Raw genomic sequence first — 27,487 nt, forward strand, 5'->3', positions numbered from 1 at the left:
TTGTCCTCACTCAACAGAGTATGCAGGCCAGGGCTGGACACATTTCTAACAACTGATTCATAGACTCATAGAACATCTTCAAATGTGCTTTGAAGATAATACATTATCTTATGTACCTGATGCTGCAGCTGAGCAGTTTGGATAGATTTAAGAGCTTTAATGAGAACAGCAAAATTATTTCACACTCCATCTCAGGCTCCCAGGGCATGCCACTCTTAGATATTCCATTTGAAAGCTGCCCTCTCCTACAGACAGAACATCCCAGTCAGACTCTTGAGTTATCCCCTTTCTGCCCTCATTCCTGCCCTCATACCTGCCCTCATACCTGCCCTCATGCCCTCACTGGTTTCTGTCCAAAACCCTCTGTCTAATAGGTGCCATGTGGAACTCACTTTATTAAGATTGTAACACTACTGTTGTTTGTGGTTTTCTGAACTATGTTACCTGTGTAAGTTGCATAGCCAACAAGAGAATGGTATAATACTGGTGCAGGGGACTACATTTACAGTATGTTGCCTCGGCTGCATGGCAGACACGACGTAGTCGACAGTAGCACCCAGAACCAAGATGGTGACAAGAGTTTTGATGTGGAGAAACACACAGAATATCAATGCTGTTCTGCGTGCAGCTACTCCACCACTCTGAAGCATGGCAGGCTGGGAAAGAACATGTTTGAGAACATATACACCCTTTTTACTGATGAATAAAGAGAACATTCCCATGACACTGAAACACCAGCTCTCAGATAGCATGCTCTGGTGACCATGCTCTGGTCATCCAATCGAAATGTCAGCAAAATGACCACCTGGATTTCAGCAAAATCCATTTGTGTTAGAATCCCAGGAGAGAAGCGACTACCTTATTCATACTGTACCTTACAGAAGTATCCATTTCCTAACCCCCATGCTTGTTTACACTTGTTGGTAAAGTGTTGAGCTGTCAGTTATCTCACAGTCGATGCAAGTTTGCGCCCATCTACTACTGTATGTGTTTAGATTAACTGTTTTTTCATTCAAATATCTTGTTTTTGTATTCTGTCAACTGTCATTTCACAATGACAACAGAGTGTTTCATGTTTGTAGGAGCTGGTGAAATAAGTCACCACGCTGTCACTGTGGACACAAGAGGAAGAGCCATTAACGCTATCCTCTGTCACCCTAATTGATCCTAATACAACAAGATTGGTTTGAGGTTGTTTTTCTTTTCCTGTCTGATCAACCACCACTGTCCTCCTGTCATTCACAGTTCCTGTGAGTGAGGGCAGTGTCTATTATGCTGCTTCAAGATGTGCCATTATCAGGTTTCTAAAAGTACAAAAACAGTATCAACACTGAGAGCATCGTTAAGTGCAGGAGGAATAAAAAGACAGGAAGAAGGTTTAAAAGGAAGCAAATGAATGAATGTCAGAGTGAGAGAAGGTCTCACAAACACCCGTTGTCTTGACACTCAGTTCATCATTCATTTGGTACCAAACGAATACGAATTGTCACTTTTATTGTTGACTATTGATTGTTGCTGACTGCTGTTGTTGAGCGAGCAGCAAGATCCCAAAGCATTTCACTATGTTACAGCTGTATGCGATGTACGTGACAAATACAATTTGATTTGATTTGATTTGATTTGATTTGATTTGATTTGATTTGATTTGATTTGATACAGTAGCTACTGTACTGTATTTCAAAGAGGATTTCATCTTTGTGTGAAATGGAACAAAAGGAGGTTCTTTCTGAGTAGCCTAATTGTGTCAATTAAATAGATTAGCAAGGCTCAGATTTCAACACGCTAACCGCTATACTAGGGCAATTGACAGTGCACCAGACATTGAGTACAGAATTAGTCATCAGAGCACTGAAGGTGGGGCTTCATCAGCCTTTATATGGAAATGAGTACGGCAGAAAGAGAGACATTACCCTAAAGCTAACTACTGTCTATAAAATGCATAGTAGTATGCAGTTTATGAACAGGAACTTTAATAATATTGCTCATGTTAAATCATTACCGTGACTACTTTCCACTGTAATTCAGGTTTCATGGTTTTAAGTGGCAAATGGCTCTGCCTAAATGAGATTATTACTTTGAAGAAAGATGGTCACATGGATGAGTGAGATGGGTTGATGTACGACAAGCTGAAATTAGCAACTAGGATCAGGGATACATTTGTTTTAATTCAGAGAGTTTTACTCTTGCTCTCACACCTGTTTCCATTGGTTAATGTTCATCCAAGATCCAAGATGTTCCAGGAAGAAAGAGCTAAATATACCATCACTGTGCTGCTGTTGCCATGTACTGGAGACCATGTGAATTCTAAAGACATTCAGTACACTATGTCCCGAACCCTAACCCCCACAGACACATTGACACCCCCACCTCCCAAGCATGGATGCTAACATAATCCAACCAACCACAGTAAATAGCATCAATTCAATTGCACATAGCACATAACCTCTCTCTTGCCTAACTATCACTAAAAGATAGCAAGGTCAAGAAAATGCTATAAAAGAATGCTTTATTAATTAGATCAGAAGCCCCAGAGTGGGTTGGAAAACAGTCATCACTCTGGAATGTTCCATCACAGGCTCATGACTCATGAAGGCATACTCATATGCCTTCATTCACCTACAGAGACCAATACCATGTGACGGCAGTGACCATGTGTGTGACCTTAATAATGAATTACTTTGACCAGACAGTGACCGTTTCAAATTGTGAAGTGACTTCACACATGAACTCCATTGCTCCGCTTTCCTTGAAGGACACACATACCTTTCTGCTGTGGTCTATGACTCCTCACTTACCTGCCTGTCTTAGCAGTATCCATACACAGCAGAGAGAGAGAGAGAGAGAGAGAGAGAGAGAGAGAGAGAGAGAGAGAGAGAGAGAGAGAGAGAGGGAGCGAGAGAGTTGATGTCCCTTTCTGGACCAGTACTGAATGCATCTTGAAGTGGGGGGGGTGCTGAGCCCAGAGAGAGACTGATCAGCACTATGCTGATGTGCTCTCTGGAACAGCTGGAGACTCATCTCTCTCTTTCTCTCTCTCTCTCTCTCTCTCTCTCTCTCTCTCTCTCTCTCTCTCTCTCTCTCTCTCTCTCTCTCCCCTGAGCTCGGTATACATTCACTTACCTAGCGTCTCCTCACTGACTACCAGGGGAATATGGGGAGAGGAGGCAGAAATCCCCATACAGACATAACACAGTGGAAATCTAATGTTGTGATTTAAACAACACAGATTTGGATAAAGGGATTAGTCTGTTTACTCATCCTTTGTCTGATGGGGTTAAGACAATGGAGAACATCTGGTTTGGATCTGATCTTGGCACGTGTACTATACCTGGCCCTTGATCCTCATGTACACGTGTTTAATCCCATAGTGCCTGGGCTTCCGGAGGGAAAGTGGAGTGTTCACAGCTGCAGGTGGAGATACCCAGAAGATGCTGGAGAAAGGCCACTTGGAAACTTTGAATCATAAGGGAACATTTTGATTCTGAACTTTTAATTCCTGTCAGACCAGACAGGGTTTACACAGTATTCTCCAAGGTCATGAGGGGAATGTGAAAAGAGTAAAACTGAAAGGAAGTATTGCAACAGCTTTTGGTGCAGAGTAGATATTTATCTCAAAAATGATTCTCTTGTCTAAGGAGCTTACACTCCACCGCTCTATGAAACAGTTTTATCCAAAATGTTCAAGGATCTCAGAGGCAATGAAGGCATTATATGTTGAACATTCTGTGAAAGGTGGAAATATACACCAACATTTCAAAGAAATGCTATCCTCTTTCAAAACTTAAATCCTATCCCTAGCCGTATTACACACCCTTTTTAAAACCCCCACATGGTCACAATCTAGCCTTGACCGCTACTGGATGTACCTTGAAGGCAAAACAAACATTACACCCATAACACAAAAACACATCCTCTGACCTAACCACACACCCACGCTTGACCTCCGCTTCCTCTCTCTGAAGTGGAGACCTCATCCTGTGGCCCACCCAGCCCACCTCCAGGTCTCCTATCTGTATGAAGAGCAGGAAGGATTAGCCAGCCATCTGAGGTCAGGCATAGTATTACCTTACACCACCATTTAGAACAGGATACATGAGCCCATTACTTGAGTCCACTGATATCTATCCAGCTTGCTCCACTTGCTATATATACGTGACCACAAGTCTGTGATATGGGAAATGACTTTAGCATTTAGCATTTGCTGTGCTATAATCCCTGTTACTGGATATTGCTCGTCACTCACACTGACATTCTCATCTAAAGTACACTCCATAACTACTTTAACACAAACACACTGCTCTTTTCTTCTTACACTGTTTAACAACATCCAGACCCCCCAGGGGAACTAATGGTGGACTAACAGTGGAGCTGCTATCATGTATCTCAATTAGCATACCTGACATATCTGGGCCTGCAGAGGCAGCACTTACCTCAATGACAAATGATGTTTCATTACAGACGTACTATCTGCATACAGTGAGCCGGCGAAGGGCTGAAAGTAAACATGCTTAATGTGAATGTAAGATAAGGAGAGAAGCGTCTGCTGAGAGCACTTACTGCACAAAGGAAAGGGTCGTGGTGGGACTGTGTTGAACACACGATATGCCTCAAGTCCTTGTCTTCCACAGAAGGGCCCTGCTGATTACAGCATCCGTTTCAACTGGAGCCGCTAAACTGCCTGTTGTTAATCTCGCTTGGGTAAAGACTTTTTGGAAAGTGAGGAACATGTCATGCATGTTATTCATCTCACTCAGGTAATGACTGATTGAGAGACCATGTCCATACAGTACCAACCGGAACATCCACACCAACTGCTCCCTATTTTGACTTCACAACACACCAGGAGGCCAATGCTACAGTAGACCAACGTACATGCATTCACTTAATAAACAGCAGCACAGGAGCAGTCCTTAAGACCCATGGTCAACATTGACCAGTCATTAGAAACGGGTGCTGTGAGACAATGCTTAGTGATATAATGGGTACATAAAGGAGCTGCATTGGCTGTTTTCTGTGGTATAAATCCATAAATACAATTTACAAGAGAATCTGTCTTTATTGCAAGCTCACGCAACATGCTCTTTTAAATTAGAAACCATTTTGTCCTCTGAGGAAATTCTAAGTGAAATGATGGTTATTCATTATTTAATGCATTAGGAAGAGATTCAGTATAACATTGCTCCCCGGGGCATCTTCTCATGGGGCTCTGTTTATTTTGCACTAGCTAATGGGTTTATCTATATGCTCAGCGTTATAAGTGGCTGGCTCTTGTTTAATGTAAGGCGACAGAGCGATATTTAGAACAGGCTTAGGCTAAACTAAACGTGATGGGGTTTGGTCTATTCTCTTACCATCACTAGCTTCTCTTTAAAGCTCCACTGCTTTTGGCTAATATCACCCACAGCCTCTAGTCTCCTCCCATCCCATCACACACTGGCAGAAGTGAACCAAGGGAACAGAGGGCTACCGTTAATGCATCCTCACTGTCAAGTTGATACTGATGGAATGAACCATTTGATCACAGACTCAATAAGAGGAATCACCCCTTGACGCCTTAATTCACAATGTCATCTGTCACCTTCCCTTCCTCAATGGATATATAGCATAAAGGCTTGGTCTTGGGGTTACATGTACCTGTTCTGCAGTGCTAAGAGGAGATGGAGTATCCCAAGAGCAAAACAGGCAGCTACAGACAGTACATTATTACTAGTGGTGGTGCTGTATGAATAGTGGGATCAGGATGGATCAACATCAATGATTCTATCAAGGCGCCCTTAATCCTTATCTAGAAAGGAGGGGTTTATTATGGTAGTGCTTAGCACCCCTAGACAACTCCCTCATTCAAACCCTGCATACAGGTACACATGCACACACACACACACACACACACACACACACACACACACACACCACACACACACACATACACACACACACACACACACACACACACACACACACACACACACACACACACACACACACTACAATAACATAAAATCCATCTCACTCTTTTGTAACCAACACATTATAATGACATATGTTCCCCTTTTGGAATGAAAACAACGTTGTGACTTGCAAGAGACTAAAAGGTATAATAAATAAGATTCACATTCCCCAGTTGTACTGTTTGAAGTATCTGGATCTGGAGAGGATAGCAGAGTTATCTTAATGTTGGCATAAAGTGCCTCCCATCAGCTCTATGCACAAGTGCACAGACTCATATTTAATGTAGAAGGGAAGAATTCAGAGGTAAACACAAAGAATATGATTATTCATTTATTTTTCCTGTAAAGGGCATTGTATTACATCCGTGTGTGAAATGTGATAACATTTGATTTGATTTGATGAATCTAAACCTTTTAGCATTAGTAGTCCTGTAATGCACCTCAAGAAGTTATGTTTTGTGTGGAGGAGGTGGCCAATAGTAGGATGAGGACCAAACTCCTGGCCTTTATAAAAAATCCTTCCCATCCCCTGCATGACACTGTGGCAGAGCAGAGAAGCTCCTTTAGCAACAGACTACTACAACCACGTTGCACTAAGGAGCGCTATAGGAGATCTTTTCTGCCTACTGCAATTCCTCCTCCGGCTGGCTCAATCGGGGTAATCAGAGTCAGGCTGGGGGATGTTAAATCATACTGGACTGTTCCTACTGTATATAATGTTTCAGATGTCTATTTTATTTTATTATTCTATTGTCACTTTATTTTGTTGTTGTTGTTTGGCTGTTTGTGATGTGAGCTGCTGTAACACCTTAATTTCTCCTTGGGGATTAATAAAGTACCTATCTATCTATCTATCTATCTATCTATCTATCTATCTATCTATCTATCTGTTTATCTTAGCAGAAGCCCTTATTCCACAGGGCAGTTTGCTAAATAGAGTACCATCACAATTCTCATTTTCACTAAACCATTTATTGCATTTTAATTACTAGAGCATCATAAAAACTGAGAGGATTATTAGCCTTAATTGAAATACATGAAAATGTCAGATTCAAAAAGGTTCAAAGTAACACTCAGGGTAAGAGAATATTCATATTAAGTTCATATTAAGCCATCATTATCTTTTTGATGAGACATATTCTCCAAAGATTGAAGTTGAGCAGTCACTGTGTGATTTGAGGAGGATAGACGTGACAGAGAGTGGGACGAGTTGTCTTTTGCTGCCTCAGGACTGTAAATATTGTCCAACTCTCTGATCTAGGTTAATTGAACAAGTTAATGTCAAAACGCCAGGGGTATTGAATAAAGGGAACAATGGAGTCTGCACAAGACAGCTACGAAAGAGTGACAATGCCCACCAAAGCTGTGCTCTGCTGTTCTGCATATCTGTTGTTCTGCATTTGAATCCTTATTGAATAAAACATTAGTCTTCCCTGTTGTTTTTCACCATGAACCCTGTCTAATTCGTAGCTGGCGCAGGATGGCAATGCTCTGTTCCACCTCTCACAGTTATTTTTTTTAAAACATCCATGTCCTGCCCATATTTGTAGGCTATATTTTATTGAGTGCCTTTCGCCGGTTTATGATTGCCACATCTACGGTTATGTAAACATATTCCAAGATGGGACTAAATAGGTAAAGTGAGGTAACGTGACTTCAGTCACATCGACCAGATTTATGTGTTGATGATTGCATGGAAGAGGAAGAATTAGTGGAACAGAAAAATAATTTATTTCATGCATGCAAATCATTTCTTGAGGGCAATGTGCATATTAGACTTGCAGTCAATAGTGACAAGATGCTAATAACGTCTAGAGACAGATTTCCTGTCAGTTTAAAGCCTGATTGATTTGACAGAGAAATCACAGTTAACTCCCTGAGAAGGTGTAGCATAAACTAGTCTTCGTTTTTGGAGAACACGCTCAAAGTGCGGCTAAAAAATGCTAGGTGACAGCAATACGTTTCGATAAAGGTTGTGCATCTTCCTCCTGCTTGAGCAGCAACAGATGGACTTCCTCTCTGCTTTCTGTTTCAGCTGCCTACACATTGCTCTGATATATTTGACAGAATCCAAATCTTGATGAAAGAGCTGTTTTCTCAGACATTGTGGTTTCTTTGTCTCATATAAAACTGGCAGAACCTGGAATTGAAGTCAGAGCGATTCACAGCCCTGACAGTTTTAAACTCCAGCAAGAACTCGCTATGGACCATGATATAATTGTGGTGATGGGAAATGGGAAAGGAGAGGGAGAGGGAAAGTTATCTTTGGAGGGCAGGGGGAAATAAATTAGGATTTATGGAAATCGTGCGATTCACACCTCATTTCAGATAGAGTGGGATTAATTGAGAAGTCCAACGAGTCTGGAGAGCGCAGGATAATGTCCCCCAGCTGATCAAACAGGCCAAGTCAGGATCCAAGAGGATATGAGAGCTAACAACTCCTACAGTAGGGTCTTTAATAAAACTGCTGTATCAACATCTATACTTTTGTGTGTTCTCTTCTTCTTGTGTGTGTGTGTGTGTGTGTGTGTGTGTGTGTGTGTGTGTGTGTGTGTGTGTGTGTGTGTGTGTGTGTGTGTGTATCATCAATCAGTTCCCCTGTGGTTCATGCTCTGTACAGATAACATAGCATTTAGGGGAGGCTGGACTATACTACACAAGTATTGTAGGCATTAATAATAAAGTTTACATGTGTATTCTGGAAGCACCAACAAGAAAATGTAATTTAGAAAAACTAGTAGGGTCAACTCAATTTCCTTTCAATTGCCTATGGATAGCGGAAATAGAGTATGTGAATAACATATGATTGTTACCTGTGGCTAAAATATATCTGCATTCATAGAGAAGTTATGAAAGCTGTAAAGCTGACCAAGGCCTGAAAATAGTGAAATTATTCAGTTGGATTCTGTATAACCGATGATAAATTGTAGGTGCACACTGCAGCTCATGTAATAAATAACTTGGATACAAAATACAGACAGCAAACACTGTCTGTTACATATCCTGCTATGGAAAATAATTATGAATGTGTTATGAAGCATATAACACATACCCCTAGAGAGCTGTACATCCTATGAAACAAAGAGTGTGTCTGCAATATTGCCCTGAGTCGGTAACCTGAGAGGTGAAATTGCAGTTTTCCTAATTTAAAAGAGTATTTCATCACCAATGGCGAGAGAAAGGCCTTAGGGCTCAGGTCGGCCGATCTTCACAGAGGACGCAGCCGTGACTAATGGGGAAGGTGCTCTGTGGAGTGGCGACCACTTATTTGCAAATTATAAAAAGGAAAGGCATTTACGAGGGCTTATAAAAATAATTGGCATGACTTTTACTATATTATTGGCATGACTTTTACATGACTTTACTTTTACAGTATACATTTTCTGTTGTTGGTCTAGTTGTTTGTGTCTAGATCTCAGAATAGCTGTGTGCATTCTCTCCCCTGAGTAAATACATACTGTATGTTTTACTTTCTGAAAGTGCACGGCAAGATTTGTATATGTATCAGTACCAAATGCTGCTTTAGTATACAGTAGCTATATTGTGATTTTATGACAGTAGGCTATGGCAATACCTCTGATGAGATGAGGGCTTTGTTACTTACATGATGAATACTATGATGATTCATGGATGATTCTTGATCAGCCCATTTTTAACATACAGTATTTGAAAGTAGGTTCAGACCGGCTACTAGAGTGATTTGAATAAGTCAGAGGAACTTCATGGATGTGTCAGCTGTAATCTGTTATAAGTCTGTACTTGTCAATAACTATATCTTGTGCAGCAGCAACACTTCTAAACTCTCACACGCTCCTGATTCTCAAGTGCTTGTAGAGTTACTTTTGGTCCATTTTCTCTCCCTGGATGTCTCCATGTCTCCATACCCTCCTCCAAAATGAACAGTGTAGCTCATGCCGTGGCACCAGCAGAAACTGGCGAGATGATTTCGCTGTCAACCAAAGGCTGCGCATGTTTCCTTTTGTTTTCATTTAGCCCCTCCTTGTCTAACCGGGTCGGCGGACAAGTCAAAGACGCTGCTAAGATGTAATTAATCTTTCTGGTCGGTGGTTCTACTCCGTGAGACGTTCCACTTGGTGGCTATGAAAACAAATGTTGCCACAGTCACAACGATAATGAAAAATAGCCTAACAACAGCGCACTGGAGGGCACGGGGACACTTAATGTGAACTGCTCTTTTTCATAACAAGGATGGAATGTAGCCTAGCAGGCCTAATGATAATGCAACTCTCACATCATCTTTTAATGAAGGGCCTAGGATATACATGTATATACAACTATGATGCATAGTATCATGTATTTGCATATTAAATGTTAATTTGAATTAAGGATGAACAGGCTTCTGTCACTGTGTACTAAACTCTCCATCACCAATCTTTATTGGATGATACAACTGCTTAAAAAATTCAGAGCAATTGAATTGGCTAAGTGCGTTTATTTTTTTGGGCAGACTTAACTGTCTGGATCAGCACAGTTTAACCTCAGTCAGAGAGTGAGGGAGAGTGCCAGTGGCCAGTAAGCTACTGTTTACAGAGAGTATTCTTACTTAGCCTCTGTCGTTGTGCTTAACCAGGGCCTGAGAGAAAGTCCCTTTTTCAAAACCATGATCTAAAGGACTCTGACAGGAAAGATCCACAGTCTCCGAAAACAAAAACTGCACAGTATGACACTGTTGTGCTTCACAATGATGTATAATGACAATGAAGTAAACCCATCTGATCTTTATGAATCTTTTTGCCCCACAATACAACAGTGCTTTATGAAATAGTAAGTCAGCCTCTGATTTGCCTTAGAGCTTCAAAACACAAAGTACTGTAAAGTACTTTAAAGTACTTCAAATGTTCAGTTTGTGATTACGAGTCTGTTATTTATATTGTGTAAGTCATAGGGTGATTCAAACAAAGGCACACCACATTCACACATGCTCACACACTCTGACAAGCAAAGTATGAGTGCTGGATTATCATTTTAATGAAAGCCATAGCACCTCTTTGTAGTTGTAGATACTAGTCTTGCAACCCTCATCGATAGCAGAAGTGGCAGTCTGAGCCTAACTTTCTTTCTTTCCATCCTTCTCACAGAGTGATTAATGTTTTTTTCTCCAGCATTGTTCCTTTCCAAATGTCATCTCATTACTCATAGAAGATCCCTGAGAGCAGGCTGCACAAAACTGCCTTCATTCTGGCTTTGGTTTAGCGATGAGCAACAATACTTAACTTTGAAGCAATTACCCTCAACCTCGCAAATGCAACCTACAATGGCTTTTTACAGACCTTAGTCTTTTGGTGCTATTGACTTTGGTGAAAAAACTGCTACTGTTAGTGTGTTCAGGTAAAATGTTTGGATGTCGAAGAACATCTTCATGCAGTAGAACTCTCTGTGAATCTAAAGAAAGTAATAATCCACCAAAGATTTTCAAGCTGTGGTTCAAAATGACATAAAGGCACTAGACAGTTACTTTGAACATGTCTTGAGTGTAGGGTTATCATTCTTTTTCATTTTTTCTCTGCCATTTATATGACCTGTCATTTCTTTTGTTTGTTTGTCTTCATTCTTAGAATGAAGGTTATCATTCAGTCGGTGTGATGGGACCCACAGTTGGGTCAAGACTGTGGGACAGAGATTGGTGTCATGATGTTATAGGAAGTTATTTAAAGGCCCACATTAGTCATTTGGACGTTTTTTAGCTGATATATGACATCCTGATGCTGCACAATATTATTGCAAAATGATTCAAGTTCTAAAATGGCTTTTAGGTCAAAGCATGTGTATTTTGGGCAATACATTATATTTTCTTAGCTCCTCCCACGTGCTATGACATATACGATTTCATACAGCACAGATCTCCAAGTTTGACGTGGCTAGCCTGTTTGTAAAGCGCCCCGAGTCAAATATGACCCTCTGAACCTCCTTCACCATTTTTTTTTGCAACTGACTCAAACAACATTTTAACACATTTTAAAGAGAACTGCTCTTAGCTATATCTGGCGTTACTTTCCCAAATAGCTCTGCAAATGACTAACACCACCACTGCTCTTTGAGAGTTTTTTCAAGGAAACAGGAAGCAAAACTGGCTGGTGTGGGCCTTTAATAGAGGCCATAACCTGACTTGTTGCTGCTGCTCTGGGTTGAAGCTCACCAGTCACCCAGAAGTCTTCTTTGGTGCTGCTAATATTATACACTCAGAGACAGATTAAACATCCTTAATCCTGAGTAGTGGATTAGATCCTGTCTATTAGTATAACACATCCTAATTATGAATAATAATTTCCTGTTGTTTTATTCCATAATTAACTTAATTAAGCAGCCATTGCAAAATGAGTCACTCGGTTGTTTGTTTGTCTGTGTGGTGCCCCTACACTAATGCCCATGATTATGATAATTGCTCCACATTTTGAGTGCCATAATTGGGTAATTGGTAGTAGTCTGATATGGTTGCCCAATACAGCACCTAGTGCCAGTACAATTTGTGCTACTGTGTCCACTACAAATGTCCACCATTATTGCCCACTCCACTCAAGGGGGACACCTAAGAGGTCCCCTAATTGTGGTCTGAAACCCCTGCCTCATGCTGCTGGACTTTCCATCCACAGTTAACACAAAGCCGTTGAAACAATTTAATCAGATCCTGTACCACACCTGGCATGACGCCAGACTGATGTGTAGCTCCAGTCACTCCTGTCTCATGGTCCATTAAATGTCATTACAGAGACAATACCTTCTCCTGTCTCATGGTCCATTAAATGTCATTACAGAGACAAGACCTTCTCCTGTCTCCATCTATTCTCGGATTTTGAGAAGGCTGCCAGTTTTTCATTGGTAGCAACTGTACAGCTGAGGTTAGTTGTATAATTGATACATAAATAAATGTAAATATATATTTCAGTCCTGTTTCTAATTTTGAACAGACCATTATGACGCACATAGAAACTGCTGTGGCCAATTTAATCTCCAGCCTGCATTAGGCTACACAGCAAGGCCAACAACAGAGGGAAATTGTCCAAGATGACGTCAGTGTTGACAGTAGATAGTATTACATATAAGTCATTTACTGTAATATGAACAAAGAGATCTGACAAACGTCAACATGACAACATGACAAACGTCAAGTGTGGTGAAGCAACATTGATCTGCTTTTCATGCATTCACAGTACATGGTCAACTATATTATGCCACGCCATAGGCTACTATTATGAATGAGCTTGTGATTGATGTTTTTCTTACTCAACATACTAGATACAGTACATGTGATATACTGTATGTGTGTTTGTCTTACAGGCTACATCAATACACATAACTACTATGACGGTGCTCTCCGTGTTTGAAGTTGGCTTCCCTTTCAATATGGAGCCCAGTATGAACGTGATTGCCGAATGTTGTCATCCTTTGATTTAAATAATTTTGCCTTCCCGGTCACAAATCATCAACGAGGAAAGGTTGCGTTTGTGTTTCAAAACCACGGCGGCGTTGAGTTGAAGTGTGTGTGCTCCAGGGGAGGCGTGTTTGATACCATTCCTCTTCCCACTCCATGCATGATAATGAGCCTGTCCTCTGACATCCACCTCCACCAGCCTCTACCGGTGTGCTCATACTGTACACTCACAGACATCAGGTGAATCAGGTTTTTTAATCAGGTTTTGTAAATTGATTAAGGAATGTCTGCCTTCAGGCTAGAGGAAAACAATAACTGGAAAGAGTGAACCCCAAAGTTTAGCAGTGTGCATATTCTGCCATTGTAAAATTGAAACAAAACCAGTTTCATTTGATGGTGACACAATAGCTAACCACCATGAATAGAACAAAGAACATGTTTGCTATTTTGTGGAAGAAGATGTGGGTTAATTTATGTAATTAGCCAACAATGGGAAGAACTGTGTAATGACTGGAGTACTCAGGCAAAGGACTCAAACGCACGACTCTGAGACAAAAACTTAAATCCAATAGAATAGACTTCACTTTCAGAAAGGTTCTGTACACAGGTAGGCAGTCAATGGGTAGGCAGATAATCCAGGAAGGGGCTAGGCAAAGCAGGGTTCGGTACACAGGCAGGCAGTTCAAAAAGGCAGGCAGTTCAAAAAGGCAGGCAGATAATCCGAAAAGGGGTAGGCAAAAAGGCAAAGTCAAAAGCACAGTCGGGGATAAAAAAATAAATTAAAAAAAACAGGAATACTTAGCACTAGGAATACAGGAAAAACAGGAATACTTAGCACTAGGAAAAATGATGGAACACTTGACACAAGGTACAAAGACGAACTGGCACAGAGACAGGGGAACACACAGACTAAATACACAGGGAAGGATGATGAGGAACAGGTGAAGCCAATCAGGGTGGGGTAGACAATCACACAGGCCGGAAACACACAAGGGCAGGTGGTGAAGTGTCTGAAACGAGAGACAAGGTGAGGAACACAAAACAAACAGGAAACAAACAATGAATCACATGAAACAAAGACAGACATAAACTAAGAAACCGGACGAGACCTTACAAACTGTATAGTATGTGCTAACACCCTGGTGTGGGAACCAGAAGAGAGTTGATTGTGTTTGGTACTTCTTCCGTCTCTTGCAGTGATTGCAGATTAAAACGTGAAGAGTGTGTGTGTCTGTGTGTGTGTGTGTGTGTGTGGGTGTACACGCGTGCGGGCGGGCGGGCATTTTAACAATTTTAGCAATTCAGATATTTGTCTTTGCATATCAACTTACATCAGAGAATATCCCACCAATAGGAAAAACAACATTTGTCATTATATTGTAGCAGAAAGATGCAAGTGAATGATTGGGTTTTTTTTCGTCTCCCATTGAGAGACCATGACCACCTCTGGGAGTTTGGATAGAGCTAGAGCTCTGTTTTAAAAAAAATAATATATCAGAGATGCAGCTAAGATGACATACTCTAAGAAGAGTATTTAGGGTTGAGAATTTATAGGCAGCTCTAGCCCAAAAGATTAGTCCAAACTCCCAATCTAGTCCAAACTCCCAATCCAACCAGAGAGCTATTATGCATGGTCTCTCAATGGAAGACGAATAACGCTCACTTAAACCTGGTTGCTAAACTTCAGTGGTTTGATGTGGGCTTCCCTTATTGACAGAGCATAATGAGTTATTATGAGTTTTATGAGGAGAGTCAATCACTACAGGAGGTGTTAAAAATATCTTCTTAAAATGTGAGATCTTCGACAGCATCATATCATGAAAAAAGGTTTTGAACAACAGGGGGTGGTCAATCATGCAACCCATGGGGATTTCATTAAAATGTTGGCGAGAAAAAAATAACAAAAGATTTTTATTTATTAGACAATAATCTGATACCTAAAATATGACTGGAGTCCCTCTAATAACGGAAAAACATGATAATTATCTTGAAAACAAAGCAGGTGACATAGAGTCCACATTTTACAGGTAAAGAGAGAGAGAGAGAGAGAGAGAGAGAAAAAAAACAGAGTGAGCGAGAGGGTGGTGTGGAGGAGAAGGTGATATCTATCATTTAATGTTGTGGTAAGCCTCTGCATTTTTCTCTTTCCAATCCCTCAGAAGCTTCATATTATCCTGCATCACAGAGAGCCCTGGGAACCATCACTGAGGCACGCTATATCCACTCCACACTGCATGAGCCAGACTGCAGCACAGCTTTCACCAGCTTCTGACTGAGCCTCAACCTACTGCCTCATGACAGAACCCAACCTCAATAATGTGGACAAAAGTTTCTTCAGAAAGATTATAGGCAGCAAGTTTCACAATTTATAATGAAAAACATTTTTATAGTGATCAAAAAATAAATATTTTACCTAAGAGTATAATCATATTTCTCAATCAATGGGCGTGGTTTTTTCAGATCCTCATATAATATAGATTGCAGGTCTATCTGCACACCTATATTATGACTTAAGAATCATTCCTGGACCTCACTCAAAAGTGAGCCACCGATGGACAGTACCAGTACATTGCTTCACCGCTGTTTATACTGCTTATACTGTTTATACTGTTTATACTGTTTATATTTTTTATTACTTCTATTTTATTTTATTTTATTCTATTTTAAAACTTATTGTTGCACTACTCTGTGGCACTGTCACTTTTGCATTTCACTGTATACTTGTATGCATGTGACAAATAAAGAATCTTGAATCTTGAATCTTGAAATAGATCTGTTTCTTCATGGCAGAATCAAGGCACAAGGCTGACTGTTCAATGCCCAAAATATTGAGCATTCTTTTTGTAGCAAGAATTGTACATATATATATGTATAGAGACAGAGAGATATACACTCACCGAACACTTTATTAGGAACACCTGTACACCTTCTCATGGTGGAGGTGGTGTAATGGTATGGGGAATGTTTTCTTGGCACACTTTGGACCCGTTATTACCAATCAATCATCGCTTGATTGCCACAGCTTATTTGAGTATTGTTGCTGACCATGTGCATCCCTTCATGGCCACAATTTACCCATCTTCTAATTTACCCAGTATTAGTATAGTGTTCCTAATAAAGTGTTCGGTGAATGTAGATATACACCACCTTCACCATGAGAAGGTGTACAGGTGTTCCTAATAAAGTGTTCAGTGAGTGTATATGCTCTATACATATATATGTATAGAGCATATATATATATATATGCTCTCAAAAGTACAAGAATATGACTCAAAGAATAAATGATTGATTTCATTCAGCAAGCTTTATATATGTATATTAAGTATATCTGCTCCCACTCACTCTTAAGTCAACTTTACAGCATAGATCACTACTGCCCTCTCTGACCAGCTGAGGTTACAACTAGCTCGGTGTAGAACAGTGGATTGTGAATTAGGCTCATGACATGTTTTTTTCTCTCTCTCCTCCCTATAGTTTACATGGAACCAAGGCAGTGGATCATTGTTGCTGTGTCATTGTCTCCACATAGGAACAGAACATTGGGTTATTTTAATCCAAGTAGGAAGGTTAATGCACTTAACCACCCTCTGTGACAATCATTCCAAATAGACTCTGACACACTGTCACACAGTGCCTTTTTCACCTCCACCTCGTGTAGAGTGACAGAAATTAACCAATGAATAGCCTACATGAATACCAAATTAATGCCTATTATATAAAGTTCTGTTAGAATTGGGGCATATTAGGTGTCCACATACCGTATAATATCATATAATACCATATAATACTAAGTAATTGATAAGATCATATAAACTAGCTATGTTAACTCATCATTAGCTTTTTTACTCTGTTTTCAACTAATCAAATACAGTATACTCAAAGATGAAACATCATACAGGTTCATTAATGCACACGTGTGCAACCACACATTCACACACACAAACACGCACACACACACGCACACACTTGCATGCACGCACATACACAAACACACACACACACACACACACACACATGCAAGCATCCACACACATACACAAACGCACACATACAAACAGACACACACACACACACACACACACACACACACACACACACACACACACACATCTGTATGGTGTAATCCACACGTGGACATCCAGTCTTTAGTGGTCGTCGCTGGTGCTTTCAAGCACCTGCGTTCACTGTGTGAAGTCGTCAGGAGGGACAGATGAAGTGTTGAGTGAAAATGACACCAATCGCCCCAGGGGCAGGCATCTACTGCATCGCTAGAACCAGTCCTATGACCAGGCCCCTGGATTCACTTACGTAAAGAGCACGGTCTGAGGACCCAGGAAAGAGCTGGTGTGACAGAGGAGCGAACACACAACCACAACATCTATCACACTAACCCATTGAGTCTGTTTCAGTGGTAGCAGGTCCTCAATAGTGTCAATAGCACTGGATTATATGAGACCACAATAGGGGGGACGGACAGACAAAAAGATAGAGCATTCACTGTATCAATTCATTTAAATGATCCTTTGATGTTGTCATTGTCAGCTTCGCCTTTGAGTGTTATTGACTTGATCCTCATGGTCAACACTTCAGATCCCCAGGTATAGAGCTGATCAGCTGATGTTGATGCAGGATTGATTTAAACAGTATCTTCCCCTTGTGAGCCACTGGCAGACAAACACCTCGGCACTTCATGTCTCCACAGGGAATCATCCAAAAACTCTGTGGGATCCTCCCCTCTTCCATCACCCCCAATTCCCTATGGCTTCAGAGAATTTATAAATGAAAGCCTCAAAATGGATCCCTCACTTTGAGAATGTTACTTGAAACACAGCTTAGACTATACACTCTACAGTACAGAACATCACCTCTGCTTTGGTAAGTCAACATTTTAACTAAATTTGTCCAAATTAATTGCAGTTAATCCTGACTCAAGACTCATTATGGTGCTGTATTATGATGAAAATGTATCATGATTAGAAAGCTCTGATCCAAACTCAACTATTATGAATTATTTGATATTTGATTGAGGATTCATACAGTTTTACATCCTGAGATCACGTGATTGAAAGCAAAAACACATCTCACATTTTGTCATTGTGTAAAGTCTTAAAATCAATAAGAGTTTGTGGATCAAAGTTACAAATTGAATTCTATTTACAGTTTATGAGAAAGTTAGATTTTCTCAAGGGTTGTGCAGGTGGAAAGGTTGGGGTAACGTTTGCCAGTTTGTGTCAGTGTCAGTTTTTACGGTGAATATTGAACGGTAGAGTATACTGGCATGTCAAGTCCATTGATTGGAAGATATATTTCACTTTGAGAATGTTATCTGACATTTAGAATAATGTCTTTTTCATCATCTTTTTAATTCTATTTCAATCAAATGAAAATGTCATGTCAAAAGCATAACTGATTCATTCCATTTGTCTTATATATGTAGATCCACACTACTGGAGATCCAAATATTCAATCAAATTAGACAGGAACAACATTTGGACAGTAATTTCATTACATAGGTATTTAGCACCTGCTGCCAAACCACACCATTTCAGACATCAATCATGCTGTTTTATCTTGTTAAATGACTGGAGAAAAACAAAATTGATTAAGTCTGTCATCTCCAGGGACTATCTTTGGCAAACAACAGTGCCTCTTTGTGTCTGAGTGATCCCACTGGAGTGGGTGTGCCTTGGGGGAAGTGCCAGCAGAGGTGAGAGAGGGATCCACAGGGAGGGAGGGAGGGAGGGAGGGAGGGAGAGAGAGAGTTAAGTGACCCAGAGCAGGCCCTCAGAGCAGTGGAGTGAGTATGATCTGAGCTGTCTCCAGAAACACAGTATACCAGTACACCAGTATCTACAGTGTAGGGAGCTCAGACAGTACAAAGGTTGGAGACACACAACTTGATGTCTGATTATTTGGCATCAATCCAGCCAATATTAAAATGGCGTAATAACTTCAAGTAAACGTTTTGTACTGTTAACCTATGGTCATTATTAATAATAATATATGCCATTTAGCTGACGCTTTTATCCAAAGGACTTACATTGCAGTGAGTGCATACATTTCAGTATATATGGTCCCAGCAGGAATCAAACCCACAACCCAAGTGTTGTTAGCGCCATGCTCTACCAACTGAGCCACAGAGGACCACCATGATTAGCCAAAGCCTCTACAAGCATGTAACATGTAACATGTAATATGTAACATGTAATATGTAACATGTAACATGTAACATGTAATCATGTGTATATTGTGCACTCAGTCTCTACTCTTTTCATTATTTATGTATCGATTTTGAATCTTAGTTCTTTCTTCAAACTGTCAGCAGAGAGACTTAAACAATTGACACAATTATTCACATACACTGCCCCTAACAAACGAAAAAACTGTTTCTGCTATCTGTTACAGATGCCTGATACGGGTTTCTACAGCTAAATCAGTCGATACAGGTCCTTTAATACTGGTGTGAGAGGGGCGGTGCTAATGTCACAGTAGAGGGACTGCTACTCAGTTGAGCAAGTGCTCCCTGTGTGTACAGAGTGGATGCTCTCCTGGGACTTTGAGTACACAGAGGGCATTCCTACCAGTGCAGAATAACAGAAAAACAGAAAAACAGCCTGCGGGGAGGCCCTTCTGCTGTTTGTGATGTGTGATGTGATGTTTTCCTGACTGGGAGGAATGGTTATGACATGGAGGTCGACTTGTGGTAGCCTCAGTGTGTCAGTGCGTGAGTCAGTGAGTGAGTGCAAAGAAATCATATTTTGCTCTGCTTTTGTCTTACTCAGGGTCCCATTGAGTTGAATCTGGCCTCCGCTCCACGTGAACATGGGGGACCCTCTAAATATGTACTCGACACTAAACACCACCACCTCCATCCCCCCTCAAAACCTCCTTAACTTTACTGTTGACATCATGACCAACGCCACAGTCAAACCCTTCAGTGTGTTTGATGGCTGTGAGGAAATGGTCGGGGGCATCCTCTTCGACCTGACCGTGCAGACCTTTAATGTGGTCTTGGGACTGCCTGCCAACATTCTGGTCATAGTGATTCTCATCCAAAACCGCCGCGAGCCATCCACCTCAGACATCTTCCTGGGCTGTCTGGCCTTCATGGACGCCTACTTCAGCACCATGGTCCCCCTCATCTACCTCAACTTATATTACTGGCACAGCAAGCAGGTGTGGTCCGCCCTCAAGTTCTCTTATGGTGTGAAGGACACCAGCGGGCCTCTCTTCCTCTCCTGCATCTGCCTGGACCGCTTTATAGCTGTAATCTTCCCTATTGCCTTTGGCCAACTCAAGGACCCTAAATACAGAGTAGTCCTCTCTGTGTTGGTGCTAGTTCTCACTTTTGCTTATGCCTCTGCCAAGACCATTGGGGGCCTCCACAACTTTGAGAAGGTCTTCACAGGTGAGATTCTGGCTACATTCGTCTGGATGACTCTGTGCAATGTAGCCATCCTGTTGGCTCTGAAGAGGTCCCGCGGTGCCGGTAAGGACGAGATGCACCCTATGAAGAGGAAAGCCTTCAAGATGGTGCTCTCCATCCTGGCTATTATTATGTTTAACTACCTGCCATCGGTCGCTCTGTTCCCATTCGAAGACTACTACCCACCCGACTCGTTCCGCTGCTACGTGCAGCCAGTGGGCTATGCCTTTGTCAATATCAGTAGCAGCATCCAGCCCCTCATCTACCTGTCCCGTCTGGAGAAAGTGCCATTCCTCCCTGAATCCTGCATCAAAAGGTGCTACTCATCTGAGAAGGAAAAGAAGGAAAAGGAGAACTCCCCGCCCGCTTGAAGATGAATGTGGATCAAACATAGGGTCAAACATGGTGAAACAGATAGCCACACTAAACCCTAAGAAAGACCTGTGCAGGTAAACATTTTGATTGAGTTTGATTGTTTAGCTTATGATTGATGTAGCCTATTCATCATTGGATGACTTATGTGTAATGTCTTGGAAGTGAAATAAAAGTGATTTGAAAAAATGTTTTACTCGGCAGTCTATTTAGATCCACCCTCATTTTATTTGGTCAAACGTTATATAACAGTTGAGGTGAAACATACAATTTCACAGTTTTTAAACAGAATATAATAAGACAACATAAGTTCACCACAGCGCAATGGACACTGTCAAGCTCTCACTTCCTTTGACTGAGGCGCCATCTTGTGTACAAGATGAAAACTACATGTGGCTGAGAGGGAAATCTAGAGAAAATTCCAAATAATAGGCACATGTCACATCATATAAAACAGCATGACATTGTTCTTGAAGACAATTATTAGGGTACTTAACAAATAGATTGTAAAGTTCAATTAATTTCAGAATTTCACATCATCAAAACTATCACTTATTGAACTGCCTCTCAACCAGCAAAGATACTCTTGCTGGTGTGATGTTTAGAGGAGGGTCACGTAAAGTGGATAAAAGAGGAAACACTCTCTCTGTGAATCTGTGCTTGTATTTGTAGAGGAGCAAGTTGTTTTCAGGGTCAGAGAAAGCCACCTCTCCTTCGTCCCAGTCGAGCAGGACCCGGACCGTCCTGGGTTTCTTCTTCACAACCAGTGTGGTCTAGGGTAAGGTGTCAGCAATGTACTTCCCCTCACGAAGCCAAATGCTCCACAGTCCGCCATCTGGGCTCAAAGTGGACAGCTGTCCTTTCCTCTTCACAGACTCAGTGACTACACCCAGGAGCCAGTTAGGGTTGTCACCTACTTCAATGTCCCAGTAATGTTTCCCTGAGATGAAGCTCTCTGAGCCCAAAACCTGTACATAGGTATCAAACCTCTCTGGGTTGTCTGGGAGTTGTTGGGTCTCAGTTGTGCATCCCATCCTGGTCAGGTTATTTGTTTTGTATATTGTTGGGTGTGCTGAGTTGGGATCTAAAGTCACAGGTGCTGATAGAAAAGAAGAGCATCCTATGTTAATCACAGGTGCTGTTGTGGAACAAATACTGGTGACACGAAAATCCTGCCATTTCACATACACAAATACACACACACACACACACACACACACACACACACACACACACACACACACACACACACACTGTGACTTTACAGTGGCACTCACTGTATTGAACAATCCCTAGCATCTTCTCCCAAACTCTGTATCCCAGATTGCCCACATGTTTGGCCACATCCATAAGTGTTCCGTGAATACCCTCTGGTTCTTTTAATGTGTCCAGCTCACCTATCCTGCAATGACACTCACAAGTCAGTTTCTGTGTTTTTCACCTCAGGTAAGGGAAGAGAAAGAGCAAGTAGAGGGAGGACGTTCACTTACTTCTTTTCAATGGTCTTGCAGTTCTGAAAAATAAAAAATAAAGTGAACCTCATATGAAAATATATAGTTCACTGACAGCCAAGTGGACCTCTGTTACAGGTTCATATGAAAATATATAGTTCACTGACAGCCAAGTGGACCTCTGTTACAGGTTAGGTTTTCGCATTATGTACATACACATATATATATACTTGGGAATGAGAGTTGAGATATTCTTACTTGCAAGAATGACATGGTCTCAGCGCTCATCTCTTGGCTTAACACTTTGATAGTGTTGGACAGAGACTGAGTCACAGCTGTTGTCATATCAATCTGCACCTTCATCATTTCACTTCTCTGCTACTCCTCCTCCTCCTCCATTATGGCTATGCCAGCTGCCTCCTCACCATCCAGAAACAGGTGAAGTTTGGTAAACTCCTCCTTAATTGACTTCACTCAATAAACTGTACTTGGTTCTAAAATGTGGAAATGATATATCGTATTTAAGATAATGTGTTACTGTCTTATACATAGATACCACGTGTTCCACAAATTATTTGTTCATTATAAATGTATGTTTACCATATGGGTCTGTATAGTAAAGTTACAGGCTTCTCCATGCCTTCTGAATGTCTCCAGTCTCTCATGAACAGGCTTCATGGCAGATTCGACTTTCTCTTGAGACAGATAACAAGATTGTGCACATTGTTATTGTTGCCATAAAGACACTCCTTGACCCTGAAAATGAGCAAGACACCCACACAGCTGCAGTAGCTTATCTGGGTAGAGTTAGACATTTATCAGTGGGTGCCTCTCAGACACTGAGCACAGACAAAAAGGAAACAATTTTGGCCTCCATTTAACAAATTCAAAAATAAAAGTGCTGGCACACATTCATTATTTTGATAGAACACGTGTTCATATTGTATATTCTCACCTTATAATGATACAAAGCCTCTTGTGTTGAGCAAAACGTGTGATTTTTATGGTCAGTTGTCACACAGTCAACACAGACGGGTTGTTCATCCTCCAGACAGAAGAGCTTTAGTTTTTCCCTATGCTGGCTGTAGAGCACCTCAGGATTTGGAGCATTTGTGACCTTGGTTTAGATGCCTTGTCAGAGAAGGTCTCACAGAGGTTAGGTTAGAGGGAGGGTTTCCCCTGGAGGATCGTCTCCTGCACACAGGGCAGGTCTTGGCTATATCAGTCATCCAGAAGTTCTCCAGACAGCCCTTACAAAAGCTGGACAGGACAACAGGATTACTGAAGATCTCAGCACACACTGGGCAAGTCAGGTCCTCCTCCATTCTGTGGCAGTTTCAGTAGCACTCCCTGTTAAAGATACTGTGCAATTTCCTGCACCGAAAAGTGAAACTGGACGATTGAAAAAACAAAACTGTTCCATGTGATCAGGAAATACATTCACTTTGTCATTATTGGTGCTATACCAAAACGTGTTATAGGCTTTAGTTATAAAGTTTAGTTATAAAGTTTAGTTATTCCGTTCAGATGTGAACACACTTGGGAAAGGAAAACATTTCAATCCTAATGGAACACATCTCTATACATACTGCACTTGCATTTCACTCAACATAAGTCAATATAATTCTCTAACAACTAAGTTGCACCAAATACTCTCATATGAAGTCTCTAAATTCATACAATACAATGAATTCAATACTTGATAGTATGTCACGAGTGAAAGAATGGCATGGACTGATGGTTTATTTTTTATTTTCCAATGTATGAGCTGCACTGCTTCCAAATATCATCCAAGCGAAGTCAAAGCAAAAAACGAAATCTAATCAAAGTGACAGGAACGTTTTACTTCATTAATGACATTGTTTACATACACCATACCCACAATGACTCATTGTAAAAGATAAATTGATCAACGTATTTGTGGATTATTGTCTGGAACATTGATTTCACTGTTCAACACAAACAATTAAACTGTAAACTATGTATGTATGTCCTCTAAGCAGGAACTAAAGGCACTACTGTTCGTATGTCCCACTGCAACACACACACTCTCCGGTAAGATCCTCAGAGGGTTTTTGCTTTGTGTATAAAAATATGGAAACACTTTTTCTGTGAACTTGTGTGAGAGAGTATAGGAGTGTGTCATCAGCAGGGTCAAAGAAAGACACTTCCCCCTTGTCCCAGTCTAGCTGCACTCTGACACTTTAGGGTTTCCTTGTTACTGTCAGGGGGGTTGGTAGAGAGGTCATTGCTCTGTATTCCCCATCTCTCAGACACAGCGTCCAGAACCCGTTCTCAGGCCTGGCAGAGGTCTCCACATTCCTTGGGACAGACATACCAGACATACAGACAGTCCTCGTGGCTTCCTGTTTCTACATGCCAGCAATGGCTTCCTAAGTCATGTCCAGTACCTCGGCGCTGATGTGGAAGCACTCTGGGTTGTCAGGGAGACAGAGGAGCTGGCTGGTGTAGTGGAGTGATGTGAGGTCATCAGACAGGATGAGACAGGGGTGTGCTGTGTTTGGGTCTGAAGTCACAAAAGAAAAAGATTGAGTTACTCTAGATTACCATCCTTTCCCTTCCTCTATCATAAATACGTATGTTCTCTATGACAACTGCATAGTAACATAGCAGGCTAACATTGAGTATCCTCCTTTCCCTTCCTCTATTAGTCACTATGAAAATGTACTTACTGTATTTTGAATGCTGCAGAATTTTCTCCCAGACTGTACTTGAGGTTGCAAAGATGCTTGGTCACATCAATCAGCTTCCCTGAAACCCTCTCTGGACCTTGTCTTACGCAATTGGATCTCTAATGACATAAATTAGGGAATTTGCTCAGTATTTCAAAGCAGAGAGAAAGGAGGAAAAACATACAGTAGCGTGTTGACATACCTCTCTATAGTGACTTTGAAGTTCTGCAAAGTAGAGAAACCATGTCAAATTGAGACAGTATAAAAATTATTGTCCTTCCTATTATCTGTGGTGTTCAGTTAATCGGAGTCCATGATGCATAAATGTTTTAGCAATGTTTAAGACCTGCATTAATGTCATGTCCTCTGCGTTCCTCTCCTCTTCTAGGACTCTAAATCATCCCTGCTGTAATCTCTGTCATCATATCCTTCCTCACATGAATCTTCTCCTCTTCCTCCTCCTTCAGTGCAGGCTGGCAGCCTAGGTTGATCTAGCTTTCTATTTTCTGTGCCTGACTCTGAGGGACATGATTACAGTACAGATTCATTTGAGCTAATTGTGTTTTGTAAAATGTAGTCTTGTAGATGACCTTAATGTGCTCCAGCATTGCTTCAGAGGCTTTAAAATGAGGAGCATGACCTACTGAGGATGTCCAGTGTGTCTTGCAAGGTCTTCAGTGCTGCATTGAGCTCATTCTAGAAGTAAAAGGTTATTCTAACATGGGGTTTCTTAGAAAACTATAATTAAATTATTTTTGATCATGTGAACATAATAACAATAGGTTCTATGCTTGGTGTATTACTTCACTGAATGATCCCTCTCAATAGCTGGGATCATATATTTTATTTGATGGGCGTCTCTCTAAGGCCCTATCTGTCAATCAACACCAATGACAGGTTAGGCTAGATAGATAACACATAGGAATGCAGACCTAATATAGAACACACTTTGGAATTTCTCTGCTATATTTCTCCTCAGATTCTCTCCCAGATACTGCCAGGACTGACCTGATTCGCAGCATTGTATGAAAACAAAACTTTTTTCAGCCAATCCATGTACAGTATGTTTGACAGAGTCATACAATATTTGGTATTATTCAGACTCTCTCTCACCTTGAAATCCAGTGATGCCTCCTCTATGGGTGAACAGTTATTGTGCATTTTAGAGGCTTGGCATACCACCCTCTCCTCTTCTCTCTTCTCATTCTTCTGGACCTGTCTGCTGCTTTCGACACAGTAAACCACCTGATCCTTCTCTCCACCCTCTCAGAACTGGGCATCTCTGGCTCTGCACTCTCCTGGTTTGCATCCTACCTGGCCGATTGCTCTTACCAGGTGACATGGAGAGGATCGCTGTCCTCTCCACGAGTCCTCACCACTGGGGTCCCCCAGGGCTCTCTCCTAGAGCCCTTACTGTTCTCCCTCTATACCAAATCTCTTTGGTATAGTTCTGTAATTTCCTCACATGGTTTTTCCTACCACTGCTATGTAGACGACACTCAACTCTTTCTCTCTTTCCCGCTCCCAGCATAGATTTGTTTTTTTTATGATGACTGATGGATAGATGATTCACTTACTTAGACAAATACATTTGTTGCAAGTCATTTTGGATAAAAGCGTCTGCTAAATATCAAAAATATAATGTAATGTAAATGTTCACCACACAGACAGGCTGCTTATCCACCAGACAAAAGAGTTTGAGTCTCTCCCCATGTAGGGTGCAGAGCACCTTGTTACCTGCTGTTGAGTTCTGACTCTTGCCCTTCAGGAGGGCCTCACAGAAATTCTTCAGAGCCAGGTTGGAGGGAGGAGGACTGTGCTTGGAAACTCTCCTCTTGCATACTGGGCACTCTCTTTTGGTTGAGGTGTCCCAGCAGCGCTGTAGGCAGCCCTTGCAGAAGCTGTGGCTACATGGCAGTAGAACAGGGTCCATGAAGATGTCACAACACACAGGACAAGAGAGGTCCTCCTCTGGGAGAGATGTACCAGAGGACATGCCTTAACCTGACCAGGTACAGCAGCTGCAATGCTCAGTAAGAGGATCTTCTCTGGCTTTAAGCATACTACTACATTTCCATGTCAAGAATATGGCATGATTTTAAGGATCTCCTGACAGCTGGTGAAAACAAAAACAGAATGTGCCTATTCTTCCATTGTTCTTGTCATAATGCCAGACCTTTAAACTACAGACTGTTTTCCTGACTGTT

The 27,487-nt window shown here is 41.3% G+C and overlaps 2 protein-coding genes across 2 annotated transcripts; one reads left to right on the forward strand and one right to left on the reverse strand.

The window, feature by feature from the left end:
- Positions 1-20,160: 20,160 nt before the first annotated feature.
- LOC310809257 (C-C chemokine receptor type 5-like) lies at positions 20,161-21,135 on the forward strand (the record flags this gene model as incomplete). The annotated part of the gene is made up of 1 exon (XM_083676451.1): positions 20,161-21,135. One exon carries the CDS (start codon positions 20,161-20,163, stop codon positions 21,133-21,135), a length of 975 nt encoding a protein of 324 aa, XP_083532577.1.
- Positions 21,136-21,684: 549 nt separating this feature from the next.
- LOC310809258 (zinc-binding protein A33) lies at positions 21,685-27,276 on the reverse strand (the record flags this gene model as incomplete). Its single annotated transcript, XM_083676452.1, is given in 7 exon segments — positions 21,685-21,909; positions 21,913-22,235; positions 22,414-22,538; positions 22,627-22,649; positions 24,999-25,114; positions 25,925-25,976; positions 26,941-27,276. Coding segments are annotated over 7 exon segments (1,200 nt in total).
- Positions 27,277-27,487: the final 211 nt, after the last annotated feature.

The sequence above is a fragment of the Argentina silus genome (genome assembly GCF_951799395.1).
Source record: "Argentina silus genome assembly, chromosome: 9".
Classification (NCBI taxonomy): Eukaryota; Metazoa; Chordata; class Actinopteri; order Argentiniformes; family Argentinidae; genus Argentina; species Argentina silus.